Source organism: Gorilla gorilla, chromosome 5, assembly GCF_029281585.2.
Source record: "Gorilla gorilla gorilla isolate KB3781 chromosome 5, NHGRI_mGorGor1-v2.1_pri, whole genome shotgun sequence".
NCBI lineage: Eukaryota > Metazoa > Chordata > Mammalia > Primates > Hominidae > Gorilla > Gorilla gorilla.
In genome coordinates, this window is record NC_073229.2 from 20,916,884 (window position 1) to 20,932,318 (window position 15,435).

At 45.6% G+C, this 15,435-nt stretch overlaps 1 protein-coding gene and 1 long non-coding RNA gene across 7 annotated transcripts in view; one reads left to right on the forward strand and one right to left on the reverse strand.

Moving 5' to 3' along the window:
- SLC22A23 (solute carrier family 22 member 23) overlaps positions 1-15,435 on the reverse strand; it is a 187,495-nt gene that overhangs the window by 27,880 nt on the left and 144,180 nt on the right. For all 6 annotated transcript variants that reach the window (XR_008680843.2, XM_063707294.1, XM_019029104.4 and 3 more), the window contains one exon: positions 1,229-1,356. Coding sequence is in view for 5 of the 6 variants with exons in the window: in XM_063707294.1 (XP_063563364.1) it covers positions 1,229-1,356 (128 nt within the window). In the remaining variant the exon portion in view is untranslated. The remainder of the gene's footprint in view (positions 1-1,228; positions 1,357-15,435) is intronic.
- Positions 2,857-6,828, forward strand: LOC129534303 (uncharacterized). Its single transcript, XR_008680845.2, has 2 exons — positions 2,857-3,404; positions 5,670-6,828. It is a non-coding gene; the product is annotated as an uncharacterized lncRNA (long non-coding RNA).

Genomic DNA, 15,435 nt, shown 5'->3' on the forward strand with positions numbered 1-15,435 from the left:
GGGAGTCTAACGAGAGGCCTGTCCAGGTACCAAGGGCTTCTCTGATTTGGGGTTCCCGTGCATCCCTTCCCATCATAAATGGATACCTGCAGGACACATTCTCCCACCTCACTCAGGCCCCTGCACCTGTGCCCTTGGAGCAAAGCTTCCGCAGCCACTCTGACTGTAGTCCCTCCCCGCCACCCTCTATCCCGCCACCCTGCTGTTTCATCCCTCCTGACGTATGCACGTGTAACTTCCCTGTCTGTGTGCCCCACCTGCCTGCAAGTTACGTGAGAGCAAGGCTTTGCCGGTGTCTTCTCTGCTCTAGAATAGCGCCTGAAACACACCAGGCATTTAGTAAACACTTGGTTTACTGAATGAAACATGATCACAAGCATTTCTGGTCAGGGGGGAAAATGAGCATATTCTCTCTTGGACAATGGCCTGGAGGTTATTTTCCCAGGGAATTTTATAGCAACAATTTATCCCAGGTCTTCAGTGAGGGCAGTGAGTCAGAGCTTTGGCCGAGACCACCAGTGATCTTCAAACGGAAATCTGTATACCACTTGCATCAGAATCTCTTCTAGTGCTTATTAGAAATGCAAGTTCTCAGGGCTTATCCCAAATCTAACAGGTCAGGATCTCCGGGTGCCAGGGAGAGGCCCAGGAATCTGGATTTTAACAACCTCCTGGTGATACGTGGATCCCCAGGTTGAGAACCCCCACCTAGCTGTGGTAACGCTCCTGACGCAGGAATTCTATGGATCTGAACGACTATCCAAAAACACTTCACCTTTCCTGTCTTCAGCTGCCCAACAAATAGGTCATGGCCAGGTAAAGACAATGGTGGCTCTCTGAAGGTCATGCTCAGGAAAGCTGAGGTCACAGGGGCCAACTACACCCTAAGCCAGCGCTCTGGCAGTGTTTAGACCTGGCAGGCAGGTAGGCTATGGGCCAGACAGCCAGATATTCCCTTGAGCAGTGTATATTGGGCTCATGGCTCGCTTCTGCATTTAGACAGGAGATGAGCAGATCCAGAGTGTGCTGGACTTGATCATGAAAGAAACCAACACCTAGAACGTGGAGAGAATGTCAAGGTTGCCACATTGCCCTTGTGCAGGCCAAAAGGTCACAGGAGAATTGCACAGCTGGTTAAAACAGCTGTTTGTGCAACAAAACCAGCCCAGGTGTCAGGGACCTGCCCCGTGGAGCCTCTCTGAGCCCTGCCAGCCCGCGGTGTGCTCACCTGGCATCACACCCTTGATGTCGCCCTCAGGGTTCATGCGGTTCTTCTGTGTGAAGTGGAGGATCAGCCTCTTTGCAGACTCAAACTGCTGGGTGGCCATTAGCCACCGGAGGGACTCAGGGAATATCCTTTAAAGACACAAAGGGGATCGGTGAATGTCTTCCGATTCTGCACGGCACCGGGAAGTGTGGCTTAGGTGTGGCCTGGGAGCTTCCCAGGCAGGTGGTGGTCAGTCTCCAGACACGCATCAGCCCAATCAGGGGAGATAAAACTGTGGGCACTAAAACGTTCCCAGTTTTCTTTTCCAAAGAGTAAAAATCAAGACCTTAAAAATGCTTAACAAAAGTTAACCACATGTTCTCACCCACGTATGGAAGCTTAAAAAAAAAGTGATCTCATAGAAGTAAAAAGAAGAACAGAGGATACTAGAGGCTGGGAAGGGTGGGGGGAAACTGGGGATAGGGAGAGGTTGGTTGAAGGATACAAAATTATAGCTAGGTAGGAGGAACAAGTTCTAATGTTCTACGCCACTGTAGGATGACCATAGCTACTAATAATATACAGTTTCACATAGCTAGGAGGAGGATGTTAAATGTTCCCAACACAAAAAAAGTGATATTTGCGATGATGGGCATGCTAATTACCCTGATCTGATCATTTTACATTCTATGTACTGCACCATCACTGTGTACCCCATAAATATGTACGATTACTATGTGTCAATTACAAAAATAAAAAATAATTTAACAAATGTAACAGAGTAGCAGATATGAACAACATTCTACCAGCTGTGTCAAGAAATCAGTGTATACCTTTCAAAGTAACCATAGATTTCTAAAGCATGGAGAAACAATTCATGGAAGCCTGCTGATTTTGTTGTATTTTGTCACAATAAATAGTAATAGAATGATTTTACGTTTAAAAAATTACTTCCAAATATGACCAACCTGCAGTTATTTTCAGTTTCGGAACCTGAAGGCTCACTGTCCCGGGGTTTCCTTCAGAGCTATTTCCATGTTACTGCTAACTGCCTGTCTCTTTCCCTCAGACGATGCCACAACACAGTGGTTTTCAAGTTTTACCAAAGCGACAGAATCTTTTTTTTTTTTTTTTAAAGATGGAATCTTGTGAGGAACCCCAAGACAAAAAAACTAGTGTTTTATTATTAATTTTATAAATTTACATTTATGACAATATATACAAGCTCCTCAAAGAGAACACCGTGACTGCACAAAGCAGGACTTGGCACGCTATCTCTGCAAAAGTCCAAGTCATCAATATTTTAGACTTTGAGGGTGAAATGGTCTCTCCTCATCTTGGCCTTGTGGCCTGAGTGTGGATGTATGGGAGTGGGTGTGGCTATGGGCTAATAATGCTTTATTGCAAAACAGGCAGCTGACCCTTGACTGTTTGGGAGAGACAGAAAGTAGAAATCAAAGCTCAAGATGACAGTCCTAGCTTCTTGTAGCCCTCAGTGTTCTAGTTATCCCTCCACTTTATTTTAGTTAAATTGTATCAGGAAAGTCACGACTGATGCTGGTAAGAAGTTATTGTAAGTACCGAACACGTGCTTTGCAAGCTCAGGATAGACTTTTTTTTTTTTTTTTTTTTTTTGAGATGGAGTCTTGCTCTGTCACCCAGGCTGGAGTGCAGTGGTGTGATCTCAGCTCACTGCAACCTCCACCTGCTGGGTTCAAGCGATTCTCCTGCCTCAGCCTCCCTAGTAGCTGGGATTACAGGAATGCACCACCATGCTTGGCTAATTTTTGTATTTTTAGTACAGATGGGGTTTCACCATGTTGGTCAGGCTGGTCTTGAACACCTGACCTCGTGATCCGCCTGCCTCGGCCTCCCAAAATGCTGGGATTACAGGCATGAGCCACCGTGCCCGGACTCAGGAGAGTTTTAAAATGAATCTAGCAGCTAGAAAAAGTATTAATGGTGTTTCTCTCACCCTGGCCCAAATTCATATGTTGGAAACTAAACCCCAATGTGATAGTATTAAGAGATAGGGCCTTTGGGGTGATTAAGTCATGAGAACGGGAGGCTGAAGAGAGGTGCCTTGCCCCTTCCCTCATGTGAGGACACATAGAAGGCTCCATCTATGAGCAACACACGCTTGCCAGACACAGAATCTGCTGGTGCCTTAATCCTGGACGTCTCAGCCTCCAGAACTGTGAGCAATAAATTTCTGTTGTTTATAAATCATCCAGGGTAAGGTATTTTGTTGTAGCAGCAGGAACAGACTGTGAGAAGCAGAAAATTTTTATTTCAAAGTCATATCACTATCGATAACTAATAATTACTGCCTCCTTCTTACCTATATGAAAAAAGTCCAAATTTCTATTTGCTTGTGACTGCGTTTTACATGATGAAGTTGTTCCCACTGAATTCGGTGGTACCTTTGGGATGGTCTGATCTGAATGATAACTCACTCTGGGAGACTTGGGAGCTTCTTGAAGAGCTAAAAGCTGTCCTGCTGAGCAGGTGTGTGGAATGCAGGAAGGCCGTGTGGAATGGACAGAAGGTCTCTGGTCATCTCACATGGAAGTCCCAAATGCATTTGCAGGCACTGATTTTTTTTTAAATACTCAAAGTTAATGTTTGTTTTCCTGGCCTCTAGCTATACAAAATTAATTTTGAATAACATAATCCAAGGAAATAGAAACAGATACATGACATTAATATTATATATATTCACATTTTGCTGTATTTTAAAAATCAGATCTTTTCTTTATAATAAAACAACCTAACACAAATGCCACCCCCCATAGTTTAAGTTCTGATCTATAGTATTTCCATCTGATGCGTTTGGGTTTAGTATCTTTTTCTAATTTCTCAGGATAGACATAGAGGTCATTATTATTAATTTTCTCATAAGTGTATTTAAGACTTCAAAATTCATGTAAATATTATCATTTGAGATACATTTGTGATTTGATTCTAAATACTTTGTGATTTCTATGAGAATTTTTGCTTATCTAAGAAACAATATATGAATATATATAAATATGGTAATATGACAGCACAAGCGATTTTGCAGGTAGTCTCTACAGTTTTGAAATATGGCATACAACGTGGAAATTTGTGTCCTTTCAAAATAATTAAAATTTATTTATATCAAACGCTTACGGAACTCCATGGCAGGAAATGGATTTTGAAAATCAAGACCATAAATGAAGAACAAGGCCCAGATGACCCAGCAGAGAAGGAGCTGCAGCCCCACCTTCCAACCCCTAGGGCCACGTACCCCAAGGGCCACTGCCCAGGGCTGAGGGCGCAGGTGGTGTGAACGAGCAGGGCAGAGCTTCCGCAAGAGGACATAACTTTTTCATTGCCCCAGCAATCTCAAGTCCTGTTCCTTGATTTATCCTCAAGTGTTACCCACAGGGCGGGGAGAACCGCGGAGATGTGCTCACTATACACAGTTTTGAAGCCAGGATAGGAGGTGACAGCTCAGGGAAAATCCAAAATGCGGCATATTTGAGTATGGACATTTGAGTGGTGCCATTTTGCCTTCAAGATAAAGCCCTTGTAAAACGAGTTGGAAGAATTCCTTCTGTTTCGTTTTTTTGGGGAATAGTTTGAAAAAAGTTGGTATTACATTTTTAAAGTTTCAGTAGAATTCAGCAGTGAAGCCCTCTGGTCCTGGACTTTTCTTTTCTGGAAGACTTTTTATGACTGATTCAATCTCATTACTTGTTATTGGTCCGTTCAGCCTTTCTATTTCCTCTTGGCTCAATCATGGTAGGTTGTATGTGTCAGGAATTTATCCATTTCCTTTAGGTTTTTGAATTTATTGGCATATAGGTATTCATAGTAGTCTCTGATGATTCTTTGTATTTCTGTGGCATCTGTTGTGATGTCTTTTTTTGTTTCTGATTTTATTTATTTGGGTCTTCTCTGTCTTTTTCTTAGTCTACCTAATGGTTTATGAATTTTTAAAATCTTTTCAAAAAACCAACTTTTTGTTTCATTGATCTTCTCTATGGTTTTGTTAGTCTCAATTTCATGTATGATTGCTCTGATCTTTATTATTTCTTTCCTTCTACTACTTTTAAGTTTGGCTTGTTCTTGCTTTTCTAGTATCTTGAAATACATTATTGGGTTGTTTATATGAAATCGCTCTAGTTTTTTGATGTAGGCATTTGTTGCTATAAACTTGCCTGTTAATACTGCTTTTGCTGTGTCCCATAGGTTTTAATATATTGTGTTTCTATTTTCATTTGTATGAAGAAATTTTTTAGTTTCCTTCTTAATTTCTTCCTTCACCCATTGGTTGTTCATGAGTATGTTGTTCAATTTCCATGTATCTGTACGTTTTGAATGTTCCTCCTGTTATCTGATTTCTAGTTTTAGTCCGTTATGGTCAGATAGGATACTTGGTATGATTTTTATTTTTAAAAATTTTTTGAGACTTGTTTTGTGTTCTACCATACAGCTGATCCTGGAGAAACTAAAACCTTCTGCACAGCAAAAGAAACAATCAACAGACTGAAAAGACAACCTACAGAATGAGAGAAGGTCTTTGCAAACTATTCATCTGACAGGGGATTAACATCTAGAATATATGAGGAACTCAAACACCTCAACAGCAAAAAAAGAAACAACCTGATTTTTAAAATGGACAATAATCTGAATAGACATGTCTTAAAAGAAGACACAAATGGCCAACAAACATATATTAAAAAAAGCTCAACATCACTAATCATCAGAAAACACAAATCAAAACCACAATGAGGTATCAACTCACCTCAGTTAGGATGGCTATTATCAAAAAGACACACTCACAAAAATGCTGGCAAGGATGTGGAGAAAGGGAACTCTTATATGATGTTGGTGGGAATGTAAACTAGTACATCAACTATGGAGAACAGTACAGAGGTTCCTCAAAAACCTACAAACAGAACTACCTCATGACCCAGCAATCCCACTACTGGTGTTTATCCAAAGGAAAGGAAAACAGTCAAAGAGACATCTGCATCCTGAGTTTATTGCAGCATTATTTGCAAAAGCTAAGATATGGGATCAACCTAGGTGTCTAACACAGATGACTGGAAAAAGAAAGTGTGGTATATATACACAATGGAATACTATTCAGCTGTAAAAAAGAATGAAATCCTGTCATTTGTGGCATCATGGATGGAACTGAAAGACATTATGTTAAGAGAAATAAGCCAGGTACAGAAAATTAAACACTGCATGTTCTCACTCATGTGGAAGCTCAAAAAAAGATGATCTCATAGAAGTGAAAAGTAGAACAGAGGATATTAGAGGCTAGGAAGGGTAGGGGGAAGGGAGAAATAGGGAGAGATTGATTAAAGGATACAAAATTACAAGAGATAGGAGGAATATGTTCTAGTGTTCTGGAGCACTGTAGGATGACTGTAGTTAATAATATATAGTTTCAAATATCGAATGTTCCCAACACAAAGAAATGATAAACTTTTGAGAGAATGGATATGCTGCATGCTATTATGTGACCACTATACATTTAATGTAGCACATCACTATGTACCCCATAAATATGTACAATTCTGATGTGTTAATTTAACAAATGCTGTTACAAAGATAAAGCCCTGCATTATGCATACCAGGCAGACATTGGTGCTACTGGAATTCCATCAGTCCAGGCATTGGATCCCAGAGAGGATTCAATTCTGCTGTTCCCCTTTCTTATCTGGGCCCACGGAGCCCTTGCCCTTCAGGAGAAAAGTCTCTCCTTGTCCCAGACTTCAAAGCCACAGGCACAGACCAGAGCCTGAGGCATGAGGGTGTGTGTGCAGCCCAGTGGTGCAAGGGCAGACAGGGCTCTGAGACTCTGCCTGCTCCTCAGTGATCACTCCCTCATCTTTGTCATCCTCCAATTGGGTCTAAAGGCAACACACTTTGGATACCTAAAAACTGACAACAACCAATAAATGTCTTTATGAGAAGTGATGATGAGCAAGTCCCCTTCTAGAGAGTCTCTGAGAATTGCAAAGCTCATAGAAAAGATTTCAAGGATATTACTGTTTACAAAGGCGTGGTGTGACCTTAGGATTTAAGAAGTGGGTATGGGCCTCTTTGGGAGCCCAAGCTTTCAATGGGTCTCCAAATTGTTTTTTTCTAATACATACTGAGCATTGTCACTACAAATCCATCTGAAATGGATTTGTCACTACTCACTCAAATCCACTGAGCGAGTTGGATAGAAGCCCACATGGTGTGGGTTGTAGTGGGGGCAGTCCCAGGCAGGTGGTCCAGGGGCTGGTCAGGGGAGGCTCTGGAGAGGCCGGGCTCTGCTTGGACCGTCTTGGAAGATGAGCAGCTGCAGGGCAGGCCCTGCATCCCCTCGTACTGCTGGAGGTGTGTGGGGCAGGACCCAGAAGTAAGGCATGGGGGTGTGGGATGGTGCATTTGTTGTGTTCAGAGAGCTGCAAGCTGATAAACCCGAATGCTGGGAATGAGGTGAGAAGACGCGGGGAGAGGAGAGGGATGCAGGGCCCAGGGAGTCGAAGATCCTGAGTGTTATGGGCTCTGATGAGCAGCAGCCACGGGACTGGAGTGAACTGAAGTAAAGACAGCACTCCCCAGGAGATCTGGGCGCGAGACAAGGGACAGGCTCCCCTTAGCTACACGACCGTCTCCACTGGGGGGCAGCACTGCTCACCACCTTCCCCATGACGGGATTTACGACCAACAGACACAGTCCCACCAGTGTCCCCCGTGTCTGATGCTTGCAAGTCCATGATACAGTGGCGCTATAATTACCCCCATTTTACAGATAGCAAAATTCAGGCCCAGAGAGTTCAAGTACATTGCCCAGGATTACACAGCTATTCAATGGCAGAGCTGGGATCTGAACCCAGGCAGTCTGATGAGATAGCCCACACCCTTAACCTCTGTGGACACAGCACAGCAGCAAACCCATATTGCCTGGACGGCACTCCGGTGACTGAAGTTGGGAAGCAGTGTTCCAGAGATGCTTCCTCAGGCATTGCGGAATGCCACAAGCCCAAAGGGTATGTGTAGGGAATACTTAAGTTTTATGACACACTCCGTGAATTTAAATTTGCTGCAAAATCATTAAGAATTCGTTGGCCTGTCAGCCTCTGAGCAAGCCCAGAGATGGTTGTTTTAGTTTGGATAATGTGCAGTGTGGCCATATTATGGGAACTTAATGAAATCTCTGCTGACAAGTACATAATGTAATAACGCCACACAAATTAAAAAGCCAGCCAAGGGCCCAGGACTTGGGAGGAATAGAGCTGAGCCTCAGAGAAGTTGATGACTTTCAACAAAAAATCAGGAAGCATGGTGGGTAGCTGGAGCCTCATCTGTCTGGTGCATCCTCACATGTAGACGGCCAAAAAGCGACCTTGAGGATGACTTCTGCAACCGTAAAACACAACTAGGCATTAAAACCACAGCAGCTTCCCTGGGAGAAAGCCTTGAAGTTGGCTCTCAGAGTGGCTGTGGCCAGGATGGCAGTGCAAGAGGAGAGGTGCAAGCTGGAGGAATCCCACTATTTTAGTCTGTCTGTGTTGCTATAAAGGAACACTGGAGGCTCTGGAGGCTGGGTCATTTATGAAGAAAAGAGGTTTATTTGGCTCACAGTTCTGCAGGCTATACAGGAAGCATGGCACCAACATCTGCTCTCCTTCTGGTGAGGCCTCAGGAAGCTTTTACTCATGGTGGAGGGCAAGGGGAGCTGGCATGTCACGGGGTGAGAAAAGGGGCAATAGAAGGGGGAGGTGACAGGCTCTTTCAAACAACCAGCCCTTGAATGGCCTAATAGAGAGAGCTCACTCATTACCGTGGGGAGCGCACCAAGCCCAAGGGATCCACCCCCGTGACCCAAACACCTCCCACCAGGCCCTACCTCCAACACCGGGGGTCACATTTCAGCATGTGATTTGGAAGGGACTCATGTGCAAACTGTACCACCCAGGTAAGGGAAAAATAATTTGGTTCATGCAGCAAAGGGCTTGCTTGAAACCACAGATGTGGAACAGGAAGTTTCTAAAGCTGTAAGTATTTAATTCTTTACTATGTGGTGGTACTATCATTATCCCCATTTTACAGATGGGAAAACTCAGGCAAAGAACGTTCAAATACATTGCCCAGGATTACACAGCTATTCAATGGCAGAGCTGGGATTTAAACCCAGACAGGCTGACTGGAGAGACTGTCAGGCTGGGAAGACCTAAAGGAGCCCAGCCTTCACACCTAACAAGTGATTGCTCTAAGCTGGCCGGCTCACTGATCCCCAGGGCTTCTGTGGGAAGGACGTGGGCAGAACTACAAGTCTCCACTCACCCTCCAAGACCTAAACCCCATGTGGGGAGAGAGAAGCAGAGGACAGAGAGCCCTGCTGCATACAGAGTGGAGAGTATTTTTCTCTTTGCTTCTAAAGAGCCGTTCAGGACAAGGACGCTGTCTAGAGCAGAATGTTCAAGCTGAGGTCACCCAGGACCAGGAAGGAGCAGGCAGAGGTGCTGCCAGGCTGTGTGTGTCTGCAGTGCCCCAGGGGTAGAGGGAGGCAGATAGCTGCCTTCCCACGAAGCAGGCGTCAGCGTCTGCAGCGCGGTATGGATACAGCAATGGAGGGGCACAAGGATTCCTCCTCTAGGGTAAGTAGGACGCTTGCCAACTTGGAGGATTTTAGAGCAGATGTTCGCTGATGGGCCATGAACATGCTGAGCAGACGGCATACGGCAGTGCTACGACATGCACAGGTGGCACTTGGTTACTGACAAGCTGAGGGTAGGCACAAAACCTGCGTTCTCAGTGGCGTGTCCAGGCAGGTGTCCTCACTGGTTCCGGGTCTCAGTTCATCTCGACACTCTGACCCCCCACATTCCAGCAGAACTTGGGGACTGTGGAGAGGGCTCTTTCCTCCTGATGACACATCTAGTGGAGGTCTTGTCTGAAGGTGAATGACAGATTGGACTCCAGCCCTTTTCAGAAACGTCTTCAGGACGGTTAGAAGGTCCACAATCTTCATTCATGATTCTGGAACCCCCAAAGCATTCTGGCCATAATACCTGAACTGGCCTGAACTCAATGCAGGCAGAACCCAACTGGGATACCAGTGCCTTTAGCCTTCACTTGTCCCTCCTCACGGAGCCCTGCGGATGTTCCACTGCAGGATAGTCATATGCTGGACGGCAGACTGAGGCCCAGGCCCTGCTGGCGTCCAATATGGACGTATCTCGGATCAGCGAGAGCTGCTCAGGAACCACACCACGGTTGGTGCGTGCTGAGCACCTGCTGGGACAGCCCTCTGTGTGACACTGTCCACAGCAGCTGGAAGCGGTGACTGTCGGTGAGTTACAGTGGAGGATTCCAGGGTCGAGTTTGGCTATGGAATTAGTTAAGCAAATCACAGATAAACCCATTCTCTACTTAAAAACTAAAATATTACAGATTCCATCAATGGATGAATGGATAACAAAATGTGGTCCATTTGTACAATGGAATATGATTTGGCCTTCAACAGAAGGGATCTGACACCTGCTACAGCATGGGAGAACCTGGAGGACACTGTGCTCTGTGCAATAAGCCAGCTGCAGAGGGAGGAACACCTTGACATTCCACTCATGTCAGGCACTAGAGGAGTCAAATTCATAGAAAGTAGAGTGGGGGCTGCCAGGACCTGGGATAGAGGAAGGTGAAAAAATTCTAGAAATGGATGGTGGAGATGGCGGCACAACATTGTGAATGTGGTCACTGAGTTGTACAATTTAAAATGGTTACAGTGGAAAATGTTATGTTACGTGTATTTTACCACAATTAAAAGAAAATATTACAGAGAAGACGAAAGGTCCCCCTTACCGCTCACCCCAATCCCAGTGCCCCTGCACTCACCCTCCCATCCTCCAGCTGTAAGCCCTCCCTGGGTGGGCACATGTCCTTCCAAATCGTATTCAGGGCGCTGACACGCACCTGCGTCTCCAGGTGCCTCCTCTGCTGACACACTGCCCCCACATCGCAGTGAAAAATGCCAGTCTCACTCTAAACATTCCCTTCCTTTTAGATTGGCACACATTTGCCCACCTGGTGCTCAGAGACAGTTCCCCCAGGTGTGCACAGTGGCTCTTCTCCTGAGGTCTTGAATAAAAGCACATTAATTCCTACTTGTGAGGAGAGGGCACTAACTCAGGGTCGATCGAACCTCACAAAAACGTGAACCATGCCATTTTCCAGCATGTACTTGGGACATAAAACCTAACATAAAACCACAGCATGGGCCGGGTGTGGTGGCTCACACCTGTAATCCCAGTACTTTGGGAGGTCGAGGCGGGTGGATCACTGAGGTAAGGAGTTCAAGACCAGCCTGACCAACATGGTGAAACCCCGTCTCTACTAAAAATACAGAAATTAGCCAAGCATGGTGGCGCAGGCCTGTAATCCCAGCTACTCAGGAGGCTAAGGCAGGAGAATCACTTGAGCCTGGGAGGCGGAGGTTGCAGTGAGCCGAGATTGTGCCACTGCACTCCAGCCTGGGCGACAGAGCGAGACTCTGTCTCAAAAAACAAACAAACAAAAAACCCCCAACAACCCACAGTGTGGATCGGCAGGTCCCTAACCCCATGGCTTCAATTAATCTAAAAAGAGCCGAGGGCTGGGCGCTTTGGGAGGCTGAGGTGGGTGGATCATTTGAGGTCAGGAGTTTGAGACCAGCCTGTCCAACATGGTGAAACCCCCATCTCTACTAAAAATGCAAAAATTAGCCAAGCATGGTGGCGGCTGCCTATAATCCCAGCTATTCAGGAGGCTGAGACGGAGAATCGCTTGAACCCGGGAGGTTTGCAGTGGACCAAGGTCGTGCCGCTGCACTCTAGCCTGGGCAACAGAGTGAGACCCTGTCTCAAAATGAAAATCAAAATAAACATGAAAAGAGCCAAGAATTCGAAATTAAGTAAAAGGGGTCTCTAATTAAATGCAGAGGTAACTCAGTCCGCTCACTGAAAACACAGACTTGCTTCACAGAGGCGCACCCAGGGTCTTCAGACAACTGAATCCTAGCTGAGAAAGCCCCAGGCCACTAACGCTGGGCAGAGGCCTCAGAGCAGGGTGGCACCTGACCGTAATAAGGACTGTGGGCTGACAAGCAGGTGGCACCTGACCATAATAAGGACTGTGGGCTGACAAGCAGGTGGCAGGAGGCAGCGGGCCAGCTGCACACAGGTGTTCCAGCCTCCTTGGTGGTACAGGAGCTTCACACACAGATGCTTCTGAAGGGTTACACCACGGTCACACAGAAGTGCCTGCTGCCACAGGGATGGCTCTCCAATCACTCACTAGGGACAGGCAACGTTACAAAACGGAACTACAGTCAGAAGGGCATCTCCGGATTGCACTTAACCCAGCCCCTCACTGCATGGCAGGTGACCTAGGCCTGGCCATGCTAATACCCTGCCTGGGGCTTCATGAATGGCAGAGGCAGGCCTGGAACCTGGGGCTTAAGGCCCCTAAACCTGTGGAGTTTTTCTACATCACACCATGATTGCAGTATTGCTTCTACAGCAGGAAAAATGTATTCTACAAAGAGTCCCACCCAAATTAGCTAAGCAGAAGAGCTGGTTCTTAGAGATTTCTATGGAAAATGTATTTATGTGGAACTTTTCCCCAGTGGTATCATGTACACAATGTTACTGTATCAAGGCAGGAAAATTTCTCTGTGTTTTCTTAATACCATCACATTGTCACTCCTCAAAGCTGAGGTCAGCATGCAGTTCAAGCGGGAGCACCCTGTCTCCCACTGGAGCACCCTGTCTCCCACTGGAGCACCCTGTCTCCCACTTGAGCACCCTGTCTCCCACTTGAGCACCCTGTCTCCCAGGGAGCACCCTGTCTCCCACTTGAGCACCCTGTCTCCCAGGGAGCACCCTGTCTGTCTCCCACTTGAGCACCCTGTCTCCCACTTGAGCACCCTGTCTCCCAGGGAGCACCCTGTCTCCCACTTGAGCACCCTGTCTCCCAGGGAGCACCCTGTCTGTCTCCCACTTGAGCACCCTGTCTCCCACTGGAGCACCCTGTCTCCCACTTGAGCACCCTGTCTCCCAGGGAGCACCTGATGCACCGCAGGGTAACTGATGATTTAACAGCGGTGTGTTGCTTGTGGTCCACATTCCCATCTCTGTCCTCTTTTCTGGAGTGGGGATTTGGCTAAGTCTCAAGCCCGTCTGATTTACATTTCATGGATCTGTTTTACATCTTAGTCCCTGTAACCTGAGTAATTGCTCAGTAGAATCTGTAATTAAAACTCAATACTCTGAAACCCTACGAGGTTGATCATTTTTCCTTGACATCTAAAAATAAAATAAATTATTCCTCTATCCAGCTGGAGACTGACACAGACAAGTGTACTATGTTGGCTGCCTTCCTGCCAATTCACTTAACACCTGCTGTGATGAAATGCCAGCTTGGCAATTGTATGAGACGCACGTCTACCCTCTTTAACGTACTGTACTAGCACACTTACTCATAAAGAAAATACAGGAAGGAAATAAGATGAACTGCCCATGCTTATTAAATTAATTTTACCCTCAAGTCATTCCTTTATTTGTTTTTCGAAATATTTAGTTGTAGGGCGATACCTGTGCAGACAGGTGTGCCTTCCTGTCTGTGGTTCCACGTGACGCCATTCATGGGCTAAACATGCACTGGGCACCATCCACCTGCTGTGGACGGGCTGGCCTGGAGATGAAACACACACAGTGTCTGGGCCCCAAGGAGCTCACTGTCTAATTGGGCCAAAAATGTGTAAATTAATAAATGCCTAATAAAGGAGGAGCTTCTATCAAATAGGCCTTCCCATCAAAGAGTCGGGGACACACAGCAGGGACTGGGGAAGGGAGGAGAATCTCAAAAGGCATCGTGGAGATAAGGTTTCCCTGAATGTGATGTGAGAAGGGCTGTAGGCTGCAGTGAGGGTGCTTCTGATCTAAAGGGGTGATTCTAGCCACTGACGCTTTGGGGTGTTGCCACGTATCAGAGTATTATGAGATTCTGAAGAGATTCTAAAAAAATAATAAAGGCTAAAGTTGAATTAAGTACCAGTTTGGGGAGTATCTTTAGTTTCTGGCTCAAAACTTTTGCACAAAATATAAGCTTGGATTCTGTATATAATCTTCCACTTGGATTTTTTAAACGTTAGTTCTGTTTGGTATTAAAACAATAAGGTGGCTTTCATTAAACTTCAGACTGTAGGGAGATGGGATGAGTACCATGAAATCGAATAAAGATTGGCTCTGAGGATGGTTAGACCCCAAGGTTTTCCTAAGGCAAATGAATTCCTTGAAAATCTCTTGGGAGAAAAAGTGCATTCATAATTTAAATGACTATGCTGCTAATTTATCTGTTACAAAAGCTCAGAACCTTGTGTCTCTTTTGTCTTTCAAAGTGATATACACTGAGGCTCCAAAATTCTGCTCTAGAAAAATTATGGTGGAAATCTCTTGGGAGCCCTGGGTTTGTGTGCCAATTTTGTAGCCCTGGGCAAGTCACCTTATTCCTTCGGGCCTCAGTTTCCCCACATCTGTAGACCGGGGTGTGGAACGGCACCAAGTTCTTGCCTGGCTTCAACACTCTCCATCTAGACTTAGGGCTAACGCTCACTGTTGCCTCCTTCCGGAAGATGAAGAAGATGCTGCTCCTGACAACGCACTGAATAAATGAGCTTATGCTGCTTTAGGTTTTAGCCAGACCAAATGAAGTCAGTGCCTAAGACACCTTTGGAGTCAGACTTTTCATGATTAGCCAACTCCGAATGTATAACAATTGGCATACATTTAAAACATCCCTTAATTCATATTATAAGCGGATGAATACTTGGAGTCCAGTTGCAGGTTCACCTACAATCTATAACCTTCCATGTGGCTGGGTTAACCTTCTCCCTCTGTCTGCACCTTTCACTCATTTATCCGTAGAAGCAATTATCAGGCTGCAGAAAATATAAAGCACACAGAGCCTTCGAAATACAATGTGGTAGGGGGATTAATTTGGCAAATGACTTTTAAAAAGTCTGATGTTGTAAAACAGTGTGAGGAGGTAAGTAGGCAGAGGAACAAGGGCACTCTGTCGCTTCTGCTCCTAAGCAGAATTTTATCCACACCTCTATGTTAGCAGCCTCACCTCCTAATGAAACGAGTCACGACACCTTAGCCAATTCTGATGGCCGAGTGAGGCTGTCCCAATCGCACTCAGGACTGCCACTC